We start from the raw sequence: 25,654 nt of genomic DNA on the forward strand, positions 1-25,654 counted from the left end.
AATATATCTTTTTCAGTAGAGATGAAACCACATAATACATACCATGTTGTTCTGCAATCTGCTTTTCTAAAATTATGAATAATGTATCTTGCTTAATTTCCATATCATTATATATAGATCTATCTCATTTTAAAGGCTTCATAGGCCTAGGGGACTTTCAAGATGGCAGAGGAATAAGACGTGGAGATCACCTTCCTCTCTACAAATACATCAAAAATACACCTACAGAACAGTTCCTACAGAACACCTACTGAATGCTGGCAGAAGACCTCAGACTTCCCCAAAAGGCAAGAAACTCCCCACGTACCTGGGTAGGGCAAAAGAAAAACAAAAACAGAGACTAAAGGATAGGGATGGGACGTGCACCTCTGGGAGGGAGCTGTGAAGGAGGAAAAGTTTCCACACACTACGAAGCCCCTTCACTGGCGGAGACGGGGTGGGGGGGAAGATTCGGAGCCACGGAGGAGAGCACAGCAACAGGGGTGCGGAGGGCAAAGTGGAGAGATTCCCACACTGAGGATTGGTGCCGACCAGCACTCACCAGCCTGAGAGGCTTGTCTGCTGACGCGCTGGGGCGGGTGGGGGCTGGGAGCTGATCAGAGGTCAGATCCCAGGGATAGGACCGGGGTTGGCTGAGTGACCACAGCCTGAAGGGGGTTAGTGCACCACAGCTAGCCGAGAGGGAGTCCAGGAAAAAGTCTGGAGCTGCTAAAGAGACAAGAGACCATTGTTTTGGTGTGCGCGAGGAGAGGGGACTCAGAGCACCACCTAAATGAGCTCCAGAGACGGGCACGAGCCGCGGCTATCAGCACAGACACCAGCGACTGGCATGAAACACTAAGGCTGCTGCTGCAGCCACCAAGAAGCCTGTGTGCGAGCACAGGTCACTCTCCACACCTCCCGTCCCGGGAGCCTGTGCAGCCCGCTACGGCTAGGGTCCCGTGATCCAGGGACAACTTCCCCGGGAGAACACACGGCACGCCTCAGGCTGTTGCAATGTCACGCTGGCCTCTGCCGCCGCAGGCTCACCTGGTATTCCGTACCCCTCCCTCCCTCTGGCCTGAGGGACCCACAGCCCCCTAACAGATGCCCTCAGGCGACCCACACGCAGAGGCGGGGCCAAATCCAAAGCTGAACCCCAGGAGCTGTGGGAACAAAGAAGAGAAAGGGAAAGTTCTCCCAGCAGCCTCAGGAGCAGCGGATTAAATCTCCACAATCAACTTGATGTACCCTGCATTTGAGGAACACCTGAACAGACAACGAATCATCCCAAAATTGAACTGGTGGACTATGGGAGGAACTGTAGACTTGGGGTTTGCTTTCTGCATCTAATTTGTTTCTGGTTTATGATTATCTTAGTTTAGTATTTAGAGATTATCATTGGTAGATTTGTTAATTGATCTGGTTGCTCTCTTCCTTTTATATATACATACATATATTTTTTTCCCTTTTCTAAGTGTGTACGTGTATGCTTCTTTGTGTGATTTTGTCTGTATAGCTTTGCTTTTACCATATGTCCTAGGGCTCTGTCTGTCTTTTTTCTTTGTTTTCTTTTTTTTAGTATAGTTTCTAGCTCTTGTTATCATTGGTGGATTTGTTTTTCGGTTTGGTTGCTCTTTTTTCTTTCTTTCTTTTTTTTTTACTAGTTTTTTTTTTTCTTTTTTTTTTTTGCGATACGCAGGCCTCTCACTGTTGCGGCCTCTCCCGTTGCAGAGCACAGGCTCCGGACACGCAGGCTCAGCGGCCATGGGTCACGGGCCCAGCTGCTCCGTGGCATGTGGGATCTTCCCGGACCAGGGCACAAACCGGTGTCCCTTGCATTGGCAGGCAGACTCTCAACCACTGCGCCACCAGGGAAGCCCCTTATTACTTTTTTATTTTTAAAATTTTTTTTATTTTAATAACTTTATTTTATTATTATTTTCTATCTTTCTTTCTTTTTTTTCCTCCCTTTTCTTCTGAGCCCTGTGGCTGACAGGGTCTTGGTGCTCTAGCTGGGTGTCAGGTCTGAGCCTCTGAGGTGGGAAAGCCGAGTTCAGGACACTGGTCCACCAGAGACCTCCTGGCCCCACATAATATCAATGGCGAAAACTCTCCCAGAGATCTCCATCTCAATGCTAAGACCCAGCTCCACTCAACTACCAGCAAGCTACAGAGAGGCTGCATAAAATCATAATAAGTTCACAGAAACCCCAAAACACACCACCAGATGCGGTCCTGCCAACCAGAAAGACAAGATCCAGCTTCATCTACAAGAACACAGGCGTCAGTACCCTCCACCAGGAAGCCTACACAAGTCACTGAATGAACCATACCGACTGGGGGCAGACACCAAAAACAATGGGAACTACGAACCTGCAGCCTGCGAAATGGAGACCCCACAGTAAGTAAAGCAAAATGAGAAGACAGAGAAACACATGGCAGATGAAGGAGCAAGGTAAACACTCACGAGACCAAACAAATGAAGAGGAAATAGGCAGTCTATGTGAAAAGGAATTCAGAGTAATGATAGTAAAGATGACCCAAAATCTTGGATATAGAATGGAGAAAACACAGAAAAAGTTTAACAAGGACCTAGAAGAACGAAAGAGCAAACAAACAATGATGAACAACACAATAAATGAAATTAAAAATTCTCTAGAAGGAATCAATAGCAGAATAACTGAGGCAGAAGAACAGATAAGTGACCTGCAAGATAAAATAGTGGAAATAACTACCGCAGAGCAAAATAAAGAAAAAAGAATGAAAAGAACTGAGGACAGTCTCAGAGACCTCTGGGACAACATTAAATGCACCAACAATCAAATTATAGGGGTCCCAGAAGAAGAGAAAAAAAAAGGGGCTGAGAAAATATTTGAAGAGATTATAGTTGAAAACTTCCCTAATATGGGAAAGGAAATAGTCAATCAAGTCCAGGAAGCACAGAGAGTCCCATACAGGATAAATCCAAGGAGAAACAAGCCAAGACACATATTAATCAAACTATCAAAAATTAAATACAAAGAAAAAATATTAAAAGCAGCAAGGGAAAAGCAACAAATAACATACAAGGGAATCCACATAAGGTTAACAGCTGATCTTTCAGCAGAAACTCTGCAAGCCAGAAAGGAGTGGCAGGACATATTTAAAGTGATGAAGGGAAAAACCTACAACCAAGATTACTCTACCCAGCAAGGATCTCATTCAGATTTGAGAGAGAAATTAAAACTTCTACAGACAAGCAAAAGCTAACAGAATTCCGCACTGCCAAACCAGCTTTACAAAAATGCTAAAGGAACTTCTCTAGGCAGGAAACATAAGAGAAGGAAAAGACCTACAATAAAAACCCAAAACAGGGGGCTTCCCTGGTGGCGCAGTGGTTGGGAGTCCGCCTGCCGATGCGGGGGACCCGGGTTCGTGCCCCAGTCTGGGAAGATCCCACATGCCACGGAGCGGCTGGGCCCGTGAGCCATGGCTGCTGAGCCTGCGCGTCCGGAGCCTGTGCTCCGCAACGGGAGAGGCCAAAACAGTGAGAGGCCCACGTACAAAAAAAAAAAAAAAAAAAAAAAAAAAAACCCAAAACAATTCAGAAAATGCTAATAGGAACATACATATCAATAATTACCTTAAATGTAAATGGATTAAATGCTCCAACCAAAAGACATAGACTGGCTGAATGGATACAAAAACAAGACCCATATATCTGCTGTCTACAAGAAACCCACTTCAGACCTAGGCACACATACAGACTGAAAATGAGGGGATGGAAAAAGATATTCCATGGAAATGGAAATCAAAAGAAAGCTGGAGTAGCAATTCTCATCAGAAAAAATGGACTTTAAAATAAAGATTATTACAAGAGACAAAAAAGGACACTACATAATGATCAAGGGACCAATCCAAGAAGAAGATATAACAATTGTAAATATTTATGCACCCAACATAGGAGCACCTCAATACATAAGGCAAATGTTAACAGCCATAAAAGGGGAAATCAACACTAACACAATAATAGTAGGGGACTTTAACACCCCACTTTCACCAATGGACAGATCATTCAAAATGAAAATAAATAAGGAAACACAAGCTTTAAATGATACATTAAACAAGATGGACTTAACTGATATTTATAGGACAGTCCATCCAAAAACAACAGAATACACTTTCTTCTCAAGTGCTCATGGAATATTCTCCAGGATAGATCACATCTTGGGCCACAAATCAAGCCTTGGTAAATTTAAGAAAATTGAAATCGTACCAAGTATCTTTTCTGATCATAATGCTATGAGACTAGATATGAATTACAGGAAAAAAATCTGTAAAAAATATAAACACCCTACTAAATAACCAAGAGATCACTGAAGAAATTAAAGAGGAAATCAAAAAATGCCTAGAAACAAATGACAATGAAAACATGACAACCCAAAACCTATGGGATGCAGAAAAAGCAGTTCTAGGAGGGAAGCTGATAGCAACACAACCCTACCTCAAGAAACAAGAAACATCTCAAATAAACAACCAACCTTACATCTAAAGCAATTAGTCAAAGAAGAACCCAAAAACCCCAAAGTTAGCAGAAGGAAAGAAATCATAAAGATCAGATCAGAAATAAATGAAAAAGAAATGAAGGAAATGATAGCAAAGATCAATAAAACTAAAAGCTGGTTCTTTGAGAAGATAAACAAAATTGATAAACCATTAGCCAGACTCATCAAGAAAAAGAGGGAGAAGACTCAAATCAATAGAATTAGAAACGAAAAAGGGGAAGTAACAACCAACACTGCAAAAATACAAAGGATCATGAGAGATTACTACAAGCAACTATATGCCAGTAAAATGGACAATCTGGAAGAAATGGACAAATTCTTAGAAAAGCACAACCTCCCGAGACTGAACCAGGAAGAAATAGAAAATATAAACAGACCAATCACAAGCACTGAAATTGAGACTGTAATTAAAAATCTTCCAACAAACAAAAGCTCAGGAATAGATGACTTCACAAGTGAATTCTATCAAACATTTAGAGAAGAGCTAACACCTATCCTTCTCAAACTCTTCCAAAATACAGCAGAGGGAGGAACACTCCCAAACTCATTCTATGAGGCCACCATCACCTTGATAGCAAAACCAGAAAAAGATGTCACAAAAAAAAAGAAAACTACAGGCCAATATCACTGATGAACATAGACGCAAAAATCCTCAACAAAATACTAGCAAACAGAATCCCAAAGCACATTAAAAGGATCATACACCATGATCAAGTGGGGTTTATCCCAGGAATGCAAGGATTCTTCAGTATACGCAAATCAATCAATGTGATAAACCATATTAACAAATTGAAGGAGAAAAACCATATGATCATTTCAATAGATGCAGAAAAAGCTTTCAACAAAATTCAACACCCATTTATAATACAAACCCTCCAGAAAGTAGGCATAGAGGGAACTAACCTCAACATAATAAAGGCCATATATGACAAACCCACAGCCAACAACGTTCTCAATGGTGAAAAACTGAAACCATTTCCTCTAAGATCAGGCACAAGACAAGGTTGTCCACTCTCACCACTATTATTCAACATAGTTTTGGAAGTCTACCCACAGCAATCAGAGAAGAAAAAGAAATAAAAGGAATCCAAATTGGAAAGAAGTAAAGCTGTCAAGTTCTCTGTTTGCAAATTACATGATACTATACGTAGAGAATCCTAAAGATGCTACTAGAAAACTACTAGAGCTAATCAATGAATTTGGTAAAGTAGCAGGATACAAAATTAATGCACAGAAATCTCTTGCATTCCTAAACACTAATGATGAAAAATCTGAAACAGAAATTAAGGAAACTCTCCCATTTGCCACTGCAACAAAAAGAATAAAATACCTAGGAATAAACCTACCTAAGGAGACAAAAGACTTGTATGCAGAAAACTATAAGACACTGATGAAAGAAATTAAAGATGATACAAATAGATGGAGAGATATACCATGTTCTTGGATTGGAAGAATCAACATTGTGAAAATGACTATACTACCCAAAGGAATCTGCAGATTCAGTGCAATCCCTCTCGAACTACCAATGGCATTTTTCACAGAACTAGAACCAAAAATTTCATTATTTGTATGGAAATACAAAAGACCCCAAGTAGCCAAAGCAATCTTGAGAAAGAAAAATGGAGCTGGAGGAATCATGCTCCATGACTTCAGACTATCATACAGAGCTACAGTAATCAAGACAGTATGGTACTGGCACAAAACAGAAATATAGATCAATGGAACATGATAGAAAGCCCAGAGATAAACACACGCACATATGGTCACCTTAACTTTGATAAAGGAGGCAAGAATATACAATGGAGAAAAGACAGCCTCTTCAGTAAGTGGTGCTGGGAAAACTGGACAGCTGCATGTAAAAGAATGAAATTAGAACACTCCCTAACACCATACACAAAAATGAACTCTAAATGGATTAAAGACCTAAATGAAAGGCCAGACACTATAAAACTCTTAGAGGAAAACATAGGCAGAAAACTCTATGCCATAAATCATCCTTTTTGACCCACCTCCAAGAGAAATGGAAATGAAAACAAAAATAAACAGATGAGATCTAATGAAACTTAAAAGCTTTTGCACAGCAAAGGAAAGCATAAACAAGACAAAAAGACAGCCCTCAGAATGGGAGAAAATATTTGCAAATGAAGAAACTGACCAAGGATTAATCTCCAAAATTTACAAGCAGCTCATGCAGCTCAATATCAAAAAAACAAACAACACAATCCAAAAATGGGCAGAAGATCTAAACAGACATTTCTCCAAAGAAGATATACAGATTGCCAACAAACACATGAAAGAATGCTCGACATCACTAATGATTAGAGAAATGCAAATCAAAACTACATTGAGGTGTCACCTCACACCAGTCAGAATGGCCATCATCCAAAAATCTACAAACAATAAATGCTGGAGATGTTGTGGAGAAAAGGGAACCCTCTTGCACTGTTGGTGGGAATGTAAATTGATACAGCTACTATGGAGAACAGTACGGAGGTTCCTTAAAAAACTAAAAATAGAACTACCATATGACCCAGCAATCCCACTACTGGGCATACACCCTGAGAAAACCATAATTCAAAAAGAGTCATGTACCAAAATGTTCATTGCAGTTCTGTTTACAATAACCAGGACGTGGAAGTAACCTAAGCATCCATCGATAGATGAATGGATAAAGAAGATGTGGCACATATATACAATGGAATATTACTCAGCCATAAAAAGAAACAGAATTGAGTTATTTGTAGTGAGGTGGACGGACCTAGAGTCTGTCATACAGAGTTAAGTGAGTCAGAAAGAGAAAAACAAATACTGTATGCTAACACATATATATGGAATCTAAAAAAAAAAAAAGTGGTTCTGAAGAACCTAGGGGCAGGACAGGAATAAAGATGCAGACGTAGAGAATGGACTTGAGGACACGGGGAGGCAGAAGGGTAAGCAGGGACGAAGTGAGAGAGTGGCACAGACTTATATATACTACCAAATGTAAAATAGATAGCTAGTGGGAAGCAGCCACATAGCACAGGGAAATCAGCTTGGTGCTTTGTGTCCACCTAAAGGGGTGCAATAGGGAGGGTGGTAGGCAGATGCAAGAGGGAGGAGATATGAGGATGTGGAGATATGTATATGTATAGCTGATTCACCTTGTTATACAGCAGAAACTAACAAACCATTGTAAAGCAATTATATTCCAATAAAGATGTTAAAAAATAATAATAACAATGGGGGCTATTCTGCAAAAGGTCATCCAGCAAGTCACTCAGAATTGCATGACAGGTCCCCTCAAATGGGAACTCAACACAGAGGAACTTGCCCCACTGAGGAATGGAAAATAGACTTTACTCAAATTCCCAGAGCCCCAGGAAATTTTAAATCCGTGTTAGTGTTTGTACCTTTTTCGGAATGAGTGAAAGCATATCCCACCTGGACAGAAAAAAATCTCTGAAATAGTTAAAGCCCTCATTATGGAAATTACTCCCTAATTTGGATCGTCTAACACCCTTCAAAGTGACAATGGACCAGCTGCTGTCTCTAGCATAACCCAACAAGTGTCTAAAGCGTTGTGTATTGATTAGAAACTACATTTATCCTGAGACTACAATCAACAGGAAAAGGTGAGAAAATGAATCATACATTTAAAAAATGAGCAATGCTAAAGTATGTCGAGACTAACTTCACTTGGGATAAGGCCTTGCCAGTTGCCCTGTTATGGATTAGAGTGGATTCCAGAAGCAAGCTTAAATTAAGTCCCTTTGAAATTTTGTGTGGCAGGCTTTTCCAGGTGTCTACTCAGGCAGAAGAATCCAGTGATGTTTTAAAAGGACCTACTATTGCTAATTATGTCAAAATTATAGCCACTATACCAACCTCTGTTTATAAGTGTGCTTCCAATAGGTCTGCCTATCCACCTGAAGTACCCCTGGACCCTATTCAACCCAAACACCTCATCCTCCTCAAAAGCTGGAAAGAGCAAGGACATGACGATCAGTTGGCTGTGAAGTGGACAGGATGGGGCCATATGAGGTCTTGCTAACCACTCAGTTATGAGTGAAAGTAGCTGGGGTTAAGCCATGGATTCACCACACCCGTGAAGGCAGAACCCACAACGTCAAAGCACCAAGGAGAGTCTCTAAGCTAGAGGAAACTACAGTAGACAGTGGACTTGTGAGCCTCTGAAGATTTAAGATTTCTGTTCAAATAAAGATAAGTAATAAAAGCAAAAAAATAAATAAATAAAATAAAGGCTTCATAGTATTCCATCTATTTAGAGTTCTCAATTACTATACAGATTATCAATATGCAAGGATATAATTATGCAAAATTATGGAAACATCTAAAAAAAGCATTTTGCAATTTTAACATGAAGATTCTCCTCTAGCTCATAAAGAACTATGCACTTTGAGAGCACTCAATGAATACCTATTTTGACTGCCTCTACTTTAGGACAATGCAAATATTTTTATATAAGTCATGATTTCATCTTAATTTATAGGTACATATTATAATAACAGGGCAGTCTCTGAATATTTACAATGGCATGTATTTAATAGATGCTTAGTACTTTAACATTGTAATAAATATTTACAGTATTTATATTAATAACACTGTATTTTAAGATGGACAAATCAAAGTTTAGAGGAGACATGGGAGAGTATACCACAGACTTTATCCTAGTAATAATAAATGACCAAGAGCATTATGTTCTTAAAAAGTATATTATATTAATATATATCAATCATTTCCTGTCCCTACTTATACCCCCATCTAAAAGAAACTGCCAGGTTTTTTCTCAGTTTCCATGTTTTGGAGACATTCCATCTTTCCCTTAGAATTTGGACCAATTGCTCTTTCATTCTGCTACACTGATCAGGTAATCTCTGAAAATTTCCTTTTTTCTTCTGTGATGGGTCTCCTGTTTCCTAGATCCCATGATTTCCTCTTGGTTTACTCCCTTGTCTTGATAAAGCAACCTTTCTACTACTTCTTGATAAAGGAGGCATTTTTGAGACCCTGCTTGTCTGAAAATATGTTTATTCTACCAATACTCAACAACTTCTTTGGCTAAATACCATACAATTCTGCTTTGGAACCTCTGAAGGCATGGTTCTATTATCTTCTACCTTCAGTGCTGCCAATGAAAAGTCTGAAGTCATTATGTTGCCATTCTCATTTTGGATCCTTCCTATGTGACCTACTTTTTTTTCTCCCACCGAGAGTTTTATAATCTTCTCTTTAAGTGTAGTATGAAATTTCGTAATGATATGCACTGGTGTTAGGCAAAACAAACTCAGATCCTTCAGTTCTGGGTTACTTTCCTGCATTATTTCTTTGGTCACTTGCTCTCCTTCCATCTTCTCTGTTCTCTCTGAAACTCACCAGACCTCTTGAACTGACCCCTCATTTTCTTCCTTTCCTGTTTTTCATCTTCTTGTCTTTTGGTTCTACTTTCTCAGATCATCTCGATATTATCTTCCAACTTTTCCATTGTACTTTTTCATGTCTACTAATACATTTATTTTAAGGGTTCTCTTTTATTCTAGGAATGTTTCTTTTTTTAGACTCAATTACTGTTTTGTGGATTAATAAATATATTTCTCTTAACTGAGTATATTTTCTTAGCTTCTCCAAGTCTTTTTTCATTACCCTGTTTGTTTTGTTTGTTTTTCACACTGGAGACTTTCTTCAAATATCCAGTGATCCTTAACTGCTTGTTCATATTTAACAATGAAATATTAAAAAGCTGGCTGAAAGCTTTGTCAACTACAAAATTTTGTCACTATAATGGTGGGCTTCACTGTGCACTGATCTGGCTGAGTTGTTTCATCGGGAGAGCTTAACTGCAGCAGCTATAGTCTCTTCTCTTGAGCAGGTTAGTTGCCCTATAATGGAATCTTCCATTCTGCTGCCTGGATGTTACAAGGCTAACTGTCCTCTTAAGGACTAGGCTGGGAGGTTTCAGAATTCAGTATTTAGACTTCCCAAACTGTTTTCAATACAATACTCTTAGTACTGTGCTGGTAAATAGGGTCTCAAAAAAAAAAAAAAAAAAAAAGCCTGATTTGCAGCACTTGCCAATTTCATTAGTGTTAAAAACCCCACCATGGTCAACTCAAGCTACCACTCATTTGAACCAACTTACAAAATGACAACAGCTCTAACAACTAGCTCTCCCTGGTACCAGTTGCCTCTAGCACACTACTGAATCTCCCAAACCTCAGTTGCTCCTCAAACTCTCCAAAGTAATTCTCCAATCTTCTGCCAAACAGAAGACAGGGAGTGCCTATTTGTGCAGGGTAGGGGAAAGAATCTGGATATGCAACAGCTTCCTATATAGACCTTCTAGTTTTTGGCTTCAGTTGTGCACCTTACTTCTAGAGGCACATGATGCTTGCAATTCCTGATTATTTCTGTATCTTCAACTTGGGTTTCTACTTTCTCTCATTTGCTAAGTAAATTACTAATTTTCCATATGGTTCCCACTTTTAAAACTTAATTTTTATCGTTTCTTCTCCCTATTTCCTCATCCTTGTGGATTTATTAATGTCATTTATTGCAGTTTCAGAAGGAAATAGAAGGGAATGTATAGGTTCAATCTGATATGTTTAACCAGAAGCCCTGACCTAGCAATATTTGAACTTGCAAAGAGTCTGAATTTACTCATTGTTAATCATTCATTAATTTAATAAGATTTAATGAGCTCCTACTATGTGGCAGATACTCTTTTGGGCTCTTATTAGTGAAAATGTTACTCTTTTTATGGAATTTACTGTCTACCAGGAAGTTATTTGCTATTATTTGCATCTGGATTAATAAGTCTGAAAACCCTCTCTGAAAAAATGTATATTGTGGAAAATCAAAATAAAACCACCTGTTAAGGCTTTAATATACCAAAAACTAAGTAAATTATTCTGGTTAATACTATGTTAACACTATGACTATAGGAGCAAACTAAATAAATAAATTATTCTTCCTAACACTATGATAATAGCAGCATAACTATACTTTTATCTGGACTAAACTATGATTAAATCATAGTAGAAAATATTCTCTATCATGAGAATTTAGGTCTCTACACTCCAAATTGTACTTAAAAAAAAATAAGACAGATGATAGCATGATTGCAGAGCACTGAAAAACAGTAGGCCATTATGAAGAGTAATGATCCCTTTTAGTACAGGTGGAATTAGAATGCTCCTCGGGAAAACACTTGAGATATCTATGCAGCATAATCCTCAGCAACAGTTAAACATTAATATTTTGTTATACTATATATCAGTGGTTCTCCAACACCAGTCTGTAAACAAGTACTGATCCATGACAAAAATCTCACTAGTCCATGGCAAAAAATGTCAATATAAAGTCATCAAGTGTGTTCTCTTGTAAAGGACTGTCCTTTATCTGATATTACATCCTTAATATACTTTTGGTGTTAAAACGTTATCTTTTATAAAATGAAAGTGATGATAGATGGTATTGTTTATTTTTTAATGCCCTTATCTGTTAAAAAGCGGACAATTCTAACCTGTTCTTGCCAATACTTCGTTTGAAATTTTACTATATGAAATCTAGTTTCTCCATGTACTGTCAAGGCTCAGGCAATAATGGGGCTGGTAAAAGAGAGAGGCATTTGGATTATCTAAAATACTGGCAGTTATAGTTAAAAGATCCTGGAACCACAGTTACCTTCATCACTAACTCAAAGAAACACATGACTACATATATTTATGACTACTGTAGGCCCTGTAGAATTCAACAATACATAAACATTGGATTTAGAGCCGATGAAGGGCAATTTGAAAGTTGCAGTCTTTGTATAACTGATGTAACAAGAATGGCAGTTCTCACAGATCTAGGAAAAAATATCTTAACAATGTAATGTTGTAGAAATAGTGCTGAAGTAGAATCAAGACAAAGATTTAATTCTGGTTTTGCCACTAATTATAGGGCCTTGAAGTACACTGCTTACATTTAGTGGATCTCTATTTCATCACAAAATGAAATGGTCGGACTGGCTAATCTCTAACATTTTGATCATCCTAAAAATCTACGCATCAACTCCTTTAAATGGATTGAAAATTATCAGACAATCCTGATAACTGTTACTCATCAACAATTTGGATAAATTATATCATATGTTTCTTGAGAGAAGGTTCAACACCTTAGAGAAACAGTCCCAGTTATGCATCTATAGGGTGGGTAGAAGAGGTGAGGGGGGGAGATACTTGCTGATAACTGGACTTTAAGAGAAATTTTTTTAAACTAATCTTTTATTGGAGTAGATGAAAGCGTTAAAAGAAGGGAGAGATTTGGCTCTAGTATACGTTTTCCCTCTCCCTAGTACTGGGGGCAGGCAAAAGAAAAGAGGAAGGCAAACCTCTCTTTACATGACTAGTCATAGAACATCAATGGTAAGAAGATAAGTGTTTCATTGTTCAGGTTAAGTTTGGTTTCATTCAATGATGATGGACTCAGCATAATTTCTGGGGCCAGGTGCCAGAAATTAAAGACACTTAGATACAAAACTTTTTATTTTCTTTGTGGTTCCTCCCTCCTTCTCTCTTTCTCTCTCTCCCCCTCTCTTTTTTCCTTCCTTTCCACCTACCATGGTGTTTTTTATTTTCTACTTAATGCTATGGTCCCCTGGGATATTCACAGGCCAAAGGCAGACCCTCACAGATGCCTCAGGGCCTCACCACACGACTCAGCACTGGGTTCTACCTCCTGCAAGCTGCTAGACCTATGTATTATGTCCTGGCTGAAGTTGGTGAAGTCAGTCTCTCTATCCCATGGTTCCTCTGCCTCAACCTATGGTAGGTGGGTAACCTCTAAAGGACTGCAACTGCCAGGCAGGGATGCAACTCAGTACCTGGACTGGTGACTCACTCCCTGCCAAGGCACCTACCTAATGTGCCGGGGCATTGCCAACCTGGGACAGAGGATGCTTCAGGGCACATGTACTCAGCTCAGACCCTCCCTGCTACATCTAGGCCTCCACCTGTGTTAAAGGGCAACAAGAGAACACAAGCCTCTACCCACCAATGTGACCCAGTCGACTCACAGCAGTGGCAAGACAGGAGCAGGGAGGCTAAGGCTGTGCCGGGCTGAGGGCACCAAAGGGTAGAAGAGCCAGAAGCCAAGAATGTTTCCTGGTAGGCAGTAGGGGGCAGGAGAACGCTGGAGCTGAGGCTTCAAGCCCCAGTGCATGCTCCATTTTCTCATCAGACTTAATTTACAAAACATATATTCAAATATAAAAATTAAAAATGGGGCTTCCCTGGTGGCGCAGTGGTTAAGAATCTGCCTGCTGATGCAGGGGACATGGGTTTGAGCCTGGGTCCAGGAAGATCCCACATGCTGTGGAGCAACTAAGCCTGTGGGCCACAACTACTGAGCCTGCGCTCTAGAGCCCACGAGCCACAACTACTGTAGCCCATGCCTAGAGCCCGTGCTCTGCAACAAGAGAAGCCACTACAATGAGAAGCCGGTGCACCGCAATGAAGAGTAGCCCCTGCTCGCCGCAACTAGAGAAAGCCTGCGCACAGCAACGAAGACCCAACGCAGCCAAAAATAAATTAAATAAATAAATAAAATTTTAAAAAAATGTTAAGACGGGGCTTCCCTGGTGGCGCAGTGGTTGAGAATCTGCCTGCCAATGCTGGGGACATGGGTTCGAGCCCTAGTCTGGGAAGATCCCACTTGCCACAGAGCAACTAGGCCTGTGAGCCACCACTAGTGAGCCTGCGCGTCTGGAGCTTGTGCTCCGCAACAAGAGAGGCCGCGACAGTGACAGGCCCGCGCACCGCGATGAAGAGTGGCCCCTGCTCGCCGCAACTAGAGAAAGCCCTCGCACAGAAATGAAGACCCAACACAGCCAAAAATAAATTAATTAATTTTAAAAAAATGTTAAGATAGTGACCACAGAATATTAAACCTGAACTCAAGGCTCCTCTGGGCTTTATGCAACTGTACTGGTTACATTCCCATGAAGCTGGCCCAGGCCTCTGCTGAGAGTAGTCTTTTTGTGGGAGGTGAATGTACTTTTCCTGGGAAATGCTCAGCTCCACCCTTCATTACCAAGAATCCCTTCAGGGGCGCACAAATATTTTCCACTGGCCACCCCAGTGGAACATGTCCCCAACGCCTTCTCTTGAGTTGAACATCCCATCACTTGGCAGTTCCTGCTCTTCCACTAACCTCCACATGCCTTCACATAGAGCCAAGGAACCACCATATTCTCAATTCTGCATGCTTCCAGGGCCATATAGCATTAGAACAAGCATAATATACACTTCAAGCTCCACTAGAACAGATTACTCCAAAAACTTTCCTCCTTGAAACTTCTAGACTAGCACTGGGCATCAGTCTACATGTTCTTGGTATACACTTCAAAACTTCAAGAAACATATGCCAAGTTCTCCCACGTGAACTTATCACATTTTACTGGCAACACCACAGTGGACCTTCAGGTTTCGACAGCATCTCAAACATCCATCTAAAAAACAAGATGGCAGTTTCCCCTTTTTGTACCCCAATTTTTACACGATTTTCCTGTAGACTCTTTCACTTAGATTCATGAGGGGAAATGCATCTCTCTCTATCAGGGATGTAAGAGAAAAATCTCTCTTAATGAACCTGCACTCCCAAAACATCAGTGGCCATAACTTCTCCTCCACAATCATTTTCGTATATATACTGGGAAGAGGATGATGGGGTGATTGCTATGGTAATAGGGCCAGTTCTATCATGTTCCTGTGAAGAGGGAGCTTCCACCCCCCCACCCCGCTCCATTTCTGTGAGGTCACAGATTCCTCTCCTAGAATGTGCTGACACTTGTCACCTTTTATTTTCAGTTTTGGATCTTGGCCACAATTCTAAGACACAGAAAAAAAAAACACAAACCCATCCAATCTGCTACAAATCAGTTACTTGATAAAACTGAACATTTAACTAGCAACTTAAATGTTAAAATAAAACATGCTCATAAATTTTACCTCAAAAAGCAAACAAATGATCTGTCAAGTACTGAACTCTATTTAATGATGCTCATGATGTAATATGTTAAGGGTGAAGTGTACAGATGACTGCAATTTACTTTGAAATGCATATTATAAAAAAGGGGTGGAGAAACATATGATAAAGCAAATAGGTAAAATATTAATTGTAGAATCTAGGCGGTAGGTATATGATTGTTTATGATACAATTCTCTCAACTTTCCTGTATGTTCAAAAATTTTCATTAAAAATGCTGGGGAAAAATAAATAAATAAAATAAAATAAATGCTCATTATTTTGGACATTGATAACAAGCTGATGAAGGAGACCAATATTTTACCCTTAAAATTCAAAATGATCTCAGATAAAGTTGGACAGACGAATGCAACTAAACAGGTAAAACTCATTAGATGAAAATATACTTTTATATATATATATATATATATATATATAAAAAATCAGGATATGTATATATATCCTGATTATTTTCTTTTAGTACCTTCAATTCTTCTTCCATTTTAGTATTAGCTTGAGTCTGTTGCTGAAGTAACTGCTGCAATTGTTGGAAAGAAATGATGATGCCCTATAAAAAAGTATAAATATGACATATTAATTGATAAAGTTTTAAGGCAGTAAGTATGTTTCTAAACTCATTCTTAAAAATATATTTTCTAGTTTCTTAACTTATTATCTTTACAGTTTAATTTCAATGCCATAATAAACAATATACTGAAATTAACTAATGGTATATTTTATTAATTTAATATTTAACATAATTTGTATTACATGATTTCTTACAAAGTATTATTTCTAAGAGTTCCTCAAATAATTAACAAAGTTTTTGAAATGGACCACAAATTCTGTGACACTACTGAAAAATGTAAAGAATTCAAAACTAAAACTTTTGTTGGTTTTCTCCCCAAATGGTAAATATTATCACTACTAAGATATATCACTGCTGGTGGGCTAGGATGGCATGGCATGCATTCAGAATCAAACAGAGGAAAAGCAGAAGAGGAAAAAAAGAAACAAGAGAAATTTTCTTTCACATGTTTTTTTAGAATAGAATAAGTATAAATATCAAATAAATGCAAATGAGAGTAAAATGTCCTGTAAATGCATGCTCTAAGCATACATACATTTCAATAATTATCTGCCAGTGGTCCAAACTAAGGAAAAAAACTATTTTTATTCTTTTTATTTTATTTATTTATAAAATATTTTAATGTAATCTTTTTTCCAGCTTTATTGAGATATAATTGCCATATAACATGTAAGCTTATGGTGTACAACGTGATGATCTGATACACATATTTATTGTGATATGATTAACACGATAAGGTTAAAATCTCTATCACCACACATAATCACCAAGTTTTTTGTATGTGGTGAGAACATTTAAGACTCTCTGTATAAAATAAATAAGCTACAAGGATATATTGTACAGCACAGGGAATATAGTCAATATTTTATAACTTTAAATGGAGTATAATCTATAACAATTTTGAATCACTATGTTGTATACTTGAAACTAATATAAAATTGTAAATCGACTACCCCTCAACTAACTAAATCCTTTTAAAATAATATGTCTTCGGAGTCTCATAAAAAAAAATCTACTCTCTTAGCAACTCTCAAATATATGATACAGTATTGTTAACTAAAGTCATCATGCTATACATTCCATCCCCAGAACTAACTCATCTTACAACTGGAAGTTTGTATCTTTTGATGAACATCTCTCCATTTCTCCTCTGATTTATTTTTTAATGGGAGTATAGGTGAGACCTGGTTAAAAGAGGTACACATGTATCCATTCAATACACACCAACTGGGTGCTTACTATGTGGTAGGAATTGACCTAGGCATGATTCCATTTGTTACTTAACTTAGTTTATTTCCCACATTGTATTTGGTTTTTAAAATATTTACTGGCTTCCAAATTATCTTATGATTGCTTGCCTGTTTTTCTTCTTGAATATGGGTAATCTCTTCATTAATCTTCTTATTTAATTGCAATTCCTAAAAAATGTGAATAATTTTAAAGTTATGATACAAAATTCAGCAAATTGTACATTCAATTCAGTGCTTAACAAATTTGGGAGTGTGATGACCTATTATTACTCCAGAGAACCAATGTTTGATTACTGTTGAAGCAGTGACTCTAGTGAACTGAAGATGGTGTTAGATACCCAGTACAGGCTGGTGCAAACTTATAAACATTAATGTTAGAAACTACAGAATTTCTCATCTCCAAAAGCTTTCCTGAGGATACCATTATACCAGAAGATTACCTGATACCATATTAAAGTGAAAATAAAGTGGTTATAGCTAAATTTTATTATCTTAAAGTTCTGTTGATAATGCCAAAAATTATCTAGCAGTTTTTTAAAAATTTGTAAAATCTTTTTTACTATGTATATTAACTCTACAAAGAAGGAACGTTTTTGTATTATAATCCTCTTATTGTTTATATATCTCATAAATTTTACAAAAATGTTCATTTTATAAACATGAATATATTTAATTAAATACCATTTTGAGTCTTTCTTGAAGTTCTTGAAATTTTTGTTCTTTAATTGTTAAATTGATGTTTTCTTCTCCCATCTTATGTTGTTGACATGTGACCTTGGTCTTTATCAAGTCTGAGGTTACTTTTTTAAGTTCCTTAACATAAGAAACATCAAACAGAGCATTCAGTACACATGTTTCATCAAAGCAAGGCACTTTTCTGACAGTTTTAAAGTTCATTTTAAACCTATCACTATAATTTACTATATTTCATATATTAAGATACTACTACTTGCCCATCAAGGTCCTTTTTCCCTAGTTTCCTTGCAAGATAATTAGCCAATGCTATTTGTAGTTATGGAATAGGCAAACGCAATGACACCAAGATAGAATGCATGATCTTTGTTCTTAAAAAGAATACACTAACTAAATGAACTAACCAACCAGAAGCAGGGTGTTTTCACTGATGACTTATTCAACAAAAATCCTTTAAGATAAAAACATGATATAAAAGATTATCAATTCCCAAGTTATTAGCAGCTAATAAGAAAAATTTATGTAAGAAATAATTATAACGTGATGAGTGCTATAATACAGGAAGGAATGTATAGAAGTATAAAGAATGAAACAGTTTGGTTGAGGGCATCAAGGAGGCATTACACAGGAAAGTGGTATTTGAACTGAGTCTTTGAAGATAAATTTATGAAGAGGACAAATAAATGAGTAGATATTCCAGGCAAAAAGTTTCAGAAAGTACAGAAACATGAAAGAGTATATTTTTCAGGGAAACAGAACTAATATGATATGGCTGGAGCTAATATGTTATGGGTAAGGGGGAGGAGTAGAGTACTGGTAGTTGTGACTAGAAATTTGGCAAAATTCAAATACTGAAAGATTTGTAGGCCAAGCTAAAGAGTTTTAATTTTATCCTATAGACAATGAGGAATTAACCACTGAAGGATTTTGAATAAGAGAATGACATAACAAGATTTGCATTTTAGAAAAATAACTCTGGCATCATTGTAGAGGATTGACTTGAAGGGGATACAAAAGAAGTCTTCACTGTGAAGTTATATATCCACTGAGTTTAACAGATACATCCAAACACATTTAAATCCCGAAACACCAACTTCTGAATGGTGTGTACTTTATTGTACTGCTGTTCTGTGTATATTGTATATTAAATACTCAAGGATCTGATTTTCACATTCTTGATTACACAGCACTTGAACTCCCTTTGAATTCTGAAGGCCCACTAGAGAAGCTGGAAATGCCAAATACTACTTTTTTTTGTGTGTGTGTGTGTGTGTTTTTTTTTTTTTAACATCTTTATTGGAGTATAATTGCTTTACAATGGTATGTTAGTTTCAGCTTCACAACAAAATGAATCAGTTATATATATACATATGTTCCCATATCTCTTCCCGCTTGCCTCTCCCTCCCTCCCACCCTCCCTATCCCACCCCTCCAGGCGGTCCCAAAGCACCGAGCTGATCTCCCTGTGCTATGCGGCTGCTTCCCACTAGCTATCTACCTTACGTTTGGTAGTGTATATATGTCCATGCCTCTTTATCGCTTTGTCACCGTTTACCCTTCCCCCTCCCCATAGCCTCAAGTCCATTCTCTAGTAAGTCTGTGTCTTTATTCCTGTTTCACCCCTAGGTTTTTCATGACATTTTTTTTTCTTAGATTCCATATATATGTGTTAGCATACGGTATTTGTCTCTCTCTTTCTGACTTACTTCACTCTGTATGACAGACTCTAGGTCTATCCACCTCATTACAAATAGCTCAATTTCGTCTCTTTTTATGGCTGAGTAATATTCCATTGTATATATGTGCCACATCTTCTTTATCCATTCATCCGATGATGGACACTTAGGTTGTTTCCATCTCTGGGCTATTGTAAATAGAGCTGCAATGAACATTTTGGTACATGACTCTTTTTGAATTATGGTTTTCTCAGGGTATATGCCCAGTAGTGGGATTGCTGGGTCATATGGTAGTTCTATTTGTAGCTTTTTAAGGAACCTCCATACTGTTCTCCACAGTGGCTGTATCAATTTACATTCCCACCAACAGTGTAAGAGGGTTCCCTTTTCTCCACACCCTCTCCAGCATTTATTGTTTCTAGATTTCTTGATGATGGCCATTCTGACTGGTGTGAGATGATATCTCATTGTAGTTTTGATTTGCATTTCTCTCATGATTAGTGATGTTGAGCATTCTTTCATGTGTTTGTTGGCACTCTGTATATCTTCTTTGGAGAAATGTCTATGTAGGTCTTCTGCCCATTTTTGGATTGGGTTGTTTGTTTTTTTGTTATTAAGCTGCATGAGCTGCTTATAAATTTTGGAGATCAATCCTTTGTCAGTTGCTTCATTTGCAAACATTTTCTCCCATTCTGAGGGTTGTCTTTTGGTCTTCTTTATGGTTTCCTTTGCTGCGCAAAAGCTTTTAAGTTTCATTAGGTCCTGTTTGTTTATTTTTGTTTTTATTTCCATTTCTCTACTTTTATAAGCATGACACCAGGCTCTGATAATCAGAAGCACTTGTCTTGGATATTGGATCAGGAACTAGTAACATAAGAACAAGAACTGTTGCAAACCTTTCTGTTGGTAGATAGCAGGGGCTATGCTAGTTACTTCAACCTTCCATGGATAACAGTGATACTGCTGTAGCAGTAGCAGTATCTACTATGGTCAACAGTGATGGTACAAGCTGCAGTGTACAACAACTTAGTAGTGGAAGTTGGTTATATACCTTCTCTTGTTTCTGACAATTTTCCAAGTCTGAGATGACCAACATCCAAATTCCTTTGCTAAAAAAAATCATCTTACAATTAAGAATCTTGATTAATATACTTCAATTTTTAAAAGGTTGTATTTAAGTACCGAAGTTGGTTAATTAGTGTGGTGAGATTACAGGAAATTTTTATTTTCTTCATTTTGCTGTTAGGTGTTTTCTCTTTTTTTCTACAATAAACACATATTTCTCATGTATCAGTTTTTAAATAGTATGTAAAGCTATGGAAACAGGTGCAGTCATTTAGTTACTAGTTAGAGGAAAGATGATGACAAATGACTGAGTCTTAAAGAACTCCAAGATTCATGGATTAAAGAAGCTGTTAATACAGAAGGCTGAGAAATACGGTCAATTGAGGCAGGAAGAAAACCAAGAGAATGTGGTATCAAGGAAGCTGAAAAAGGAACAGCAGAAAACAGGGCTGTCAATACCTCCACAGTTCTACATGTTATAACCTCAGCCACCTAGAGGGAAACTTGCCTGATTGATTACCTTTTACCCCCTAGTCCAAAATCCAGGAGAATGGATTCATTGGTCTTAGTTCACATATTCCCTTTAGATATGTGCACTACATAAAATGACTGCTAAAGTAACCGCATGGGTTAAGAGATACGGCTTTATTTTCAGAAAAGCAGGCAGACAAAATAATGTACAAAGAGAACAATCAGCATGTACTGAATAATGAAAGAAGTTTTAATGAAGGAGGTAGTCCTTGAAGAATGAGTAGTATACTGGATATCTTTCATTTGTCGCTCCTGATTCACCCTCTACTTTCTCTGTGGCCTGTGTGGCATCTGTGGATACAGCAAGCAAGCTCCCTTCTCTCCGGCTTGTGGGGTTCAATCTCTGGGAGGCATCAGTAAATCAGTATGCTGGGAAGATAGAGAGATGGAGGTGTTTGCCCAGCTCCCTCCCTACATGACAACAAATTGGCAATAGCTCTGTACCTTTACCAAAGGTCACAGCTTCTGAACTGTAGCTTTCTTCTACAGCTTTACCTATAGCTCCCTCCAGGTTCCAGCAGCTGCTTCCTTCCCTTGCCACCATCAGGTCTAGCTTCTATCCCTTGCTGGTTTCCCTTAACTCTGCCTACAACTCTGTAAATAGCTCTTTCATCAAACTTTTCTCAATTTCCCATACCAATGTACCATCTGTTTCCTGCCTCAATCCTGTTTAATACAAGTAAGCTGAGCGAAGGCATTTCAAGTTGGGGCAGGGAATATGGAGGAGAGAAAAGGTAAAAAGGGAAAATTAAGAATTATGATAATGGCAACAAAGATTTTGGATTAAACAGAATGGAAGATGCTTATTAGGAAGTAGTAGGAAACAATGTTGAAGATGTAAAATGGGACCAGACCATGGAAGTTCTGGAAAGCCAATTTTAAAAGTTTGGGACTAAATCAACATGTTGTACACCTTAAGCTTAAACAGTGTTATATGTCAATTATATCTCAATAAAGCTGGAAAAAAAATTTTGGACTTGATTTGGTAGACAAAGGAGAACTATTCAATTTATCATTCCTTCTACATATGCTAAGTATCTAGCATGTGTCAGGCATGTAGAAGCAAGAATATTAAACTAGTAACTTAGTAAAGTTAGTCTAGCAAAAAGAGTGAATCAAAACTGGAGAATAGGGCTTCCCTGGTGGCGCAGTGGTTGAGAGTCCGCCTGCCGATGCAGGGGATGCGGGTTCATGCCCCGGTCTGGGAGGATCCCACTGGGAGGATCCCACATGCCGCAGAGCGGCTGGGCCCGTGAGCCATGGCCGCTGAGCCTGCGCATCTGGAGCCTGTGCTCCGCAACGGGAGAGGCCACAACAGTGAGAGACCCGCATACCATCCCCCGCCCAAAAAAAAAAAAAAAAAAACCACAACTGGAGAATAGAACACTGGCTACGAGGCTATTTTATTAATCCAGGCATGAGATGATGAATGTCTATACCACTGAGAAATGGATAATGAAAAATATGAGACATTCTAAAGGAAGATATAATTGAATAGACAAAGGAAATGAAGGAAAAAAGATGATTTCAAAGCGTTTAGATGAAGCTAGAAGAAATAAGAGACCATGAAATGTGAAACAGAAATGCATGAAAATGGAAAGGAAACGAAAAATCTACTTTACTGATGAAATAGATGAAAAATCTATTAAAGACAAGAAATAAGAGAGGGACAATATTCTGAGATTCACTCTTAAGAAAGCCAAAAAGCACAAATCACAAAGCCTAAGCCATAGGCTGTTACTGTTCTAAAAAAATCATTCATTTATTATTTTTCAAATTATAAAAGGTTACATATGAATTCCCTCAAATGAAGTTTCAAGGTATCAGTGATGGTTCACCTTCATAGGCAGCAAGATGGTTTCCTCTGAAAGGAGAGTTGCATGATTTTTTTTTTTTTTTTTTTTTGGCAGCAGGAGGAGGAAGCATGGGGAGAATAAAGAATCAATCCAATGGGTGACCCTGAAGTTACAGTAAGTCATAAAAGGCGATGACCTGCAGGCAGTTGAAAATACAGAACTGGAGATTGAAAGAAATGCGAGGCTAGAAATATAGATATGAAGTCATCTATATGAAGTGAATGATGGAATTAAGGAGGATGAGCTAATTGAAAAAAGAATATGAAGAAAAGAAAGAGACATTATGATACAGCTTTGGAGGAATCAGAAAAAAAAAGATAATCTGGGAACCGGAGGAATTTGTACCCAAAGACCCTTAAAAAGTGAACTATCACACAGATGTTCAAAATTAATACATTTTATATTTTAAACATGATTTTGTACAAAATACAATATTCTGTAATGAAAAGCATGAATTGTCAGTATAAGTTAGGATGCTTTGGTTATAACTATCAGAAAACCATAATTAAACCATTAAATAATAATGAAATATATTCTGCAGCAAGAGGTAATTTAGGTATTCCACAGCAACTGTCTCTTCCTGGAACTCTTACTAAAGAGTAAGAGAATTTTTCTTTGAACCACCTCCTGCTAGCCAGAATTAGATCACATGCTCATTCCTGAACCAAATACTGGCATAAGGAATGGAGATGATATTAATTGGCTTAGAGACCGACTGATCGTATGAGGTGCACTAGATGTTGAGGAATTATCACAATATCCACTACATGAACAATTTCAACTAACATTATAAAGTTTATAGGTTGTTTAGAATATTACTGACTACAAACAGTACACAGTACAAAGTGAGGATAAATGGAGACTTTTTTACAAGATGCTTGACTCTGAATAATTCAACTAACTGTTGGATCCAGTTAACGGTTTTTAAATTGTGCTCTGAGAAGTCCTAGCGGTTCCATGGAGCCCCTCCACAGCTGCTGATAGAGAAGAAAGAGCCAACTTGCATGGCTCCAGTGTTCCTAAAACTCTCCCTTCAAGCACAAGTAGCTCTACTTTGTTTTAATACTGAGTTTCCACAACTTTAACAGAAGGTTCTACAACTCAAAGAAAGATAAAAACCAGTAGATCAGATGATCCTTATGATTCCATGAAATTTAGAGAAGATCTGAAGAAGACAAATAGTTGGGAGAGAACTAGTCATTGTAAAAACAGAATATAATTCAAGCATGAAGGGGGAAAAAGCAATTAATGAGTTGGAAGAAATTTCAGACTTTCCTATCTGATAAAAAATTTATCAGATGAGGCAATATTTTAGTTGTCTTGAAAGCCTATGCATATAACCCACCTATAGTTATGGTGCAGAAAAACTGCACCATCAAAATGTGCCTTAATTTTAACCTAATTTCACTTGCAAGTAACAATAATCCCATAAATTTCTATGCATGTTAAACTTTCTGAAGTGCTTTTCCACATATTATTTTATATTTGTTACACATATATAAAACAGGAAAGGCAGATATCATTAAATCCATATTGCAAATGAGAATATAAGGAGAAAAGCAACACTAGTGTGATCTAAGTCATGTACCTCCTTTGGATGACTATAGTTGAAAGGTTTAGTTTTAGAGAAAAAAGGTAAAGTATGAGTTAAAATAAACAGAATAAATGAGAAATATTATGCAGGGAATTATGTGTAGGCAGAAATAGGCCAATGGACTGGGTGAAGTAATGGAGACTAAAAGACTAGAGGTCAATCTAAGACCAGAGTGGGGTGTGTAAATGGTACAGGTGATAGAAAAGGATGCTCTGGTTGGAGAAGGAGAAGGGCTGAATGACAGAGCCCAAAGGAAGTGGTATTTAATGATGAGTTTCAAGGTAATGGAAATACTAGTCTAGATACGCAGAGTCAAGGTCTATGGGGACCTAGTAGTTTAGGAGGATGAATATTAGCAACTTCCCCTTTTAATAAACATATGCTTTCTAATGGTGAACGAAGCAAAGAAGAAACTTACACGGATGAATTGCTTATACTGTTACCGTTACCAGTAGAATGGTTAAGATCACAGGTTCTGGAGCCAAATTTGTTTGGGTTCCAAACCTCACTCTATTTTCCTTGTTGTGTAACTTTAGGTAACTTACTTAAATGCATTCTGCCTCAAGCTCCTCATCTGTAAAATGGAGATATAATTTTTTAAAAAACTAACAAAGTGCCTGGCATGTAATAATCTATGCAACAAGTATTTGTTGAGCATCTACTATGTTCTAAGCACTGTTACCTGTTATTACTACTAAGGTGAATTCAAGGGATTCTATGATTATTTTCTCTACTTTTAGAATAAAGTGGTCTGAAGTCCTAATGGTGTTATGAATAAGTATTCTTTATTTAAAGAATTAAGATTCATTATTCATTATTTCATAACTGATTACAATAAGAGTTTTTTTGTAGACTATGAACATCTCA

The 25,654-nt window shown here is 37.8% G+C and overlaps 1 protein-coding gene across 1 annotated transcript in view; it reads right to left on the bottom strand.

The window, feature by feature from the left end:
• Nucleotides 1-25,654, bottom strand: part of CCDC73 (coiled-coil domain containing 73) — a 103,121-nt gene that overhangs the window by 24,378 nt on the left and 53,089 nt on the right. The window contains exons 9-11 of the mRNA XM_033861715.1: nt 18,054-18,185; nt 17,481-17,540; nt 16,000-16,101 (exon numbers count right to left, since the gene is read on the bottom strand). Coding sequence (XP_033717606.1) covers nt 16,000-16,101; nt 17,481-17,540; nt 18,054-18,185 — 294 coding nt within the window. The remainder of the gene's footprint in view (nt 1-15,999; nt 16,102-17,480; nt 17,541-18,053; nt 18,186-25,654) is intronic.

The sequence above is a fragment of the Tursiops truncatus genome, chromosome 8 (assembly GCF_011762595.2).
Source record: "Tursiops truncatus isolate mTurTru1 chromosome 8, mTurTru1.mat.Y, whole genome shotgun sequence".
Classification (NCBI taxonomy): Eukaryota; Metazoa; Chordata; class Mammalia; order Artiodactyla; family Delphinidae; genus Tursiops; species Tursiops truncatus.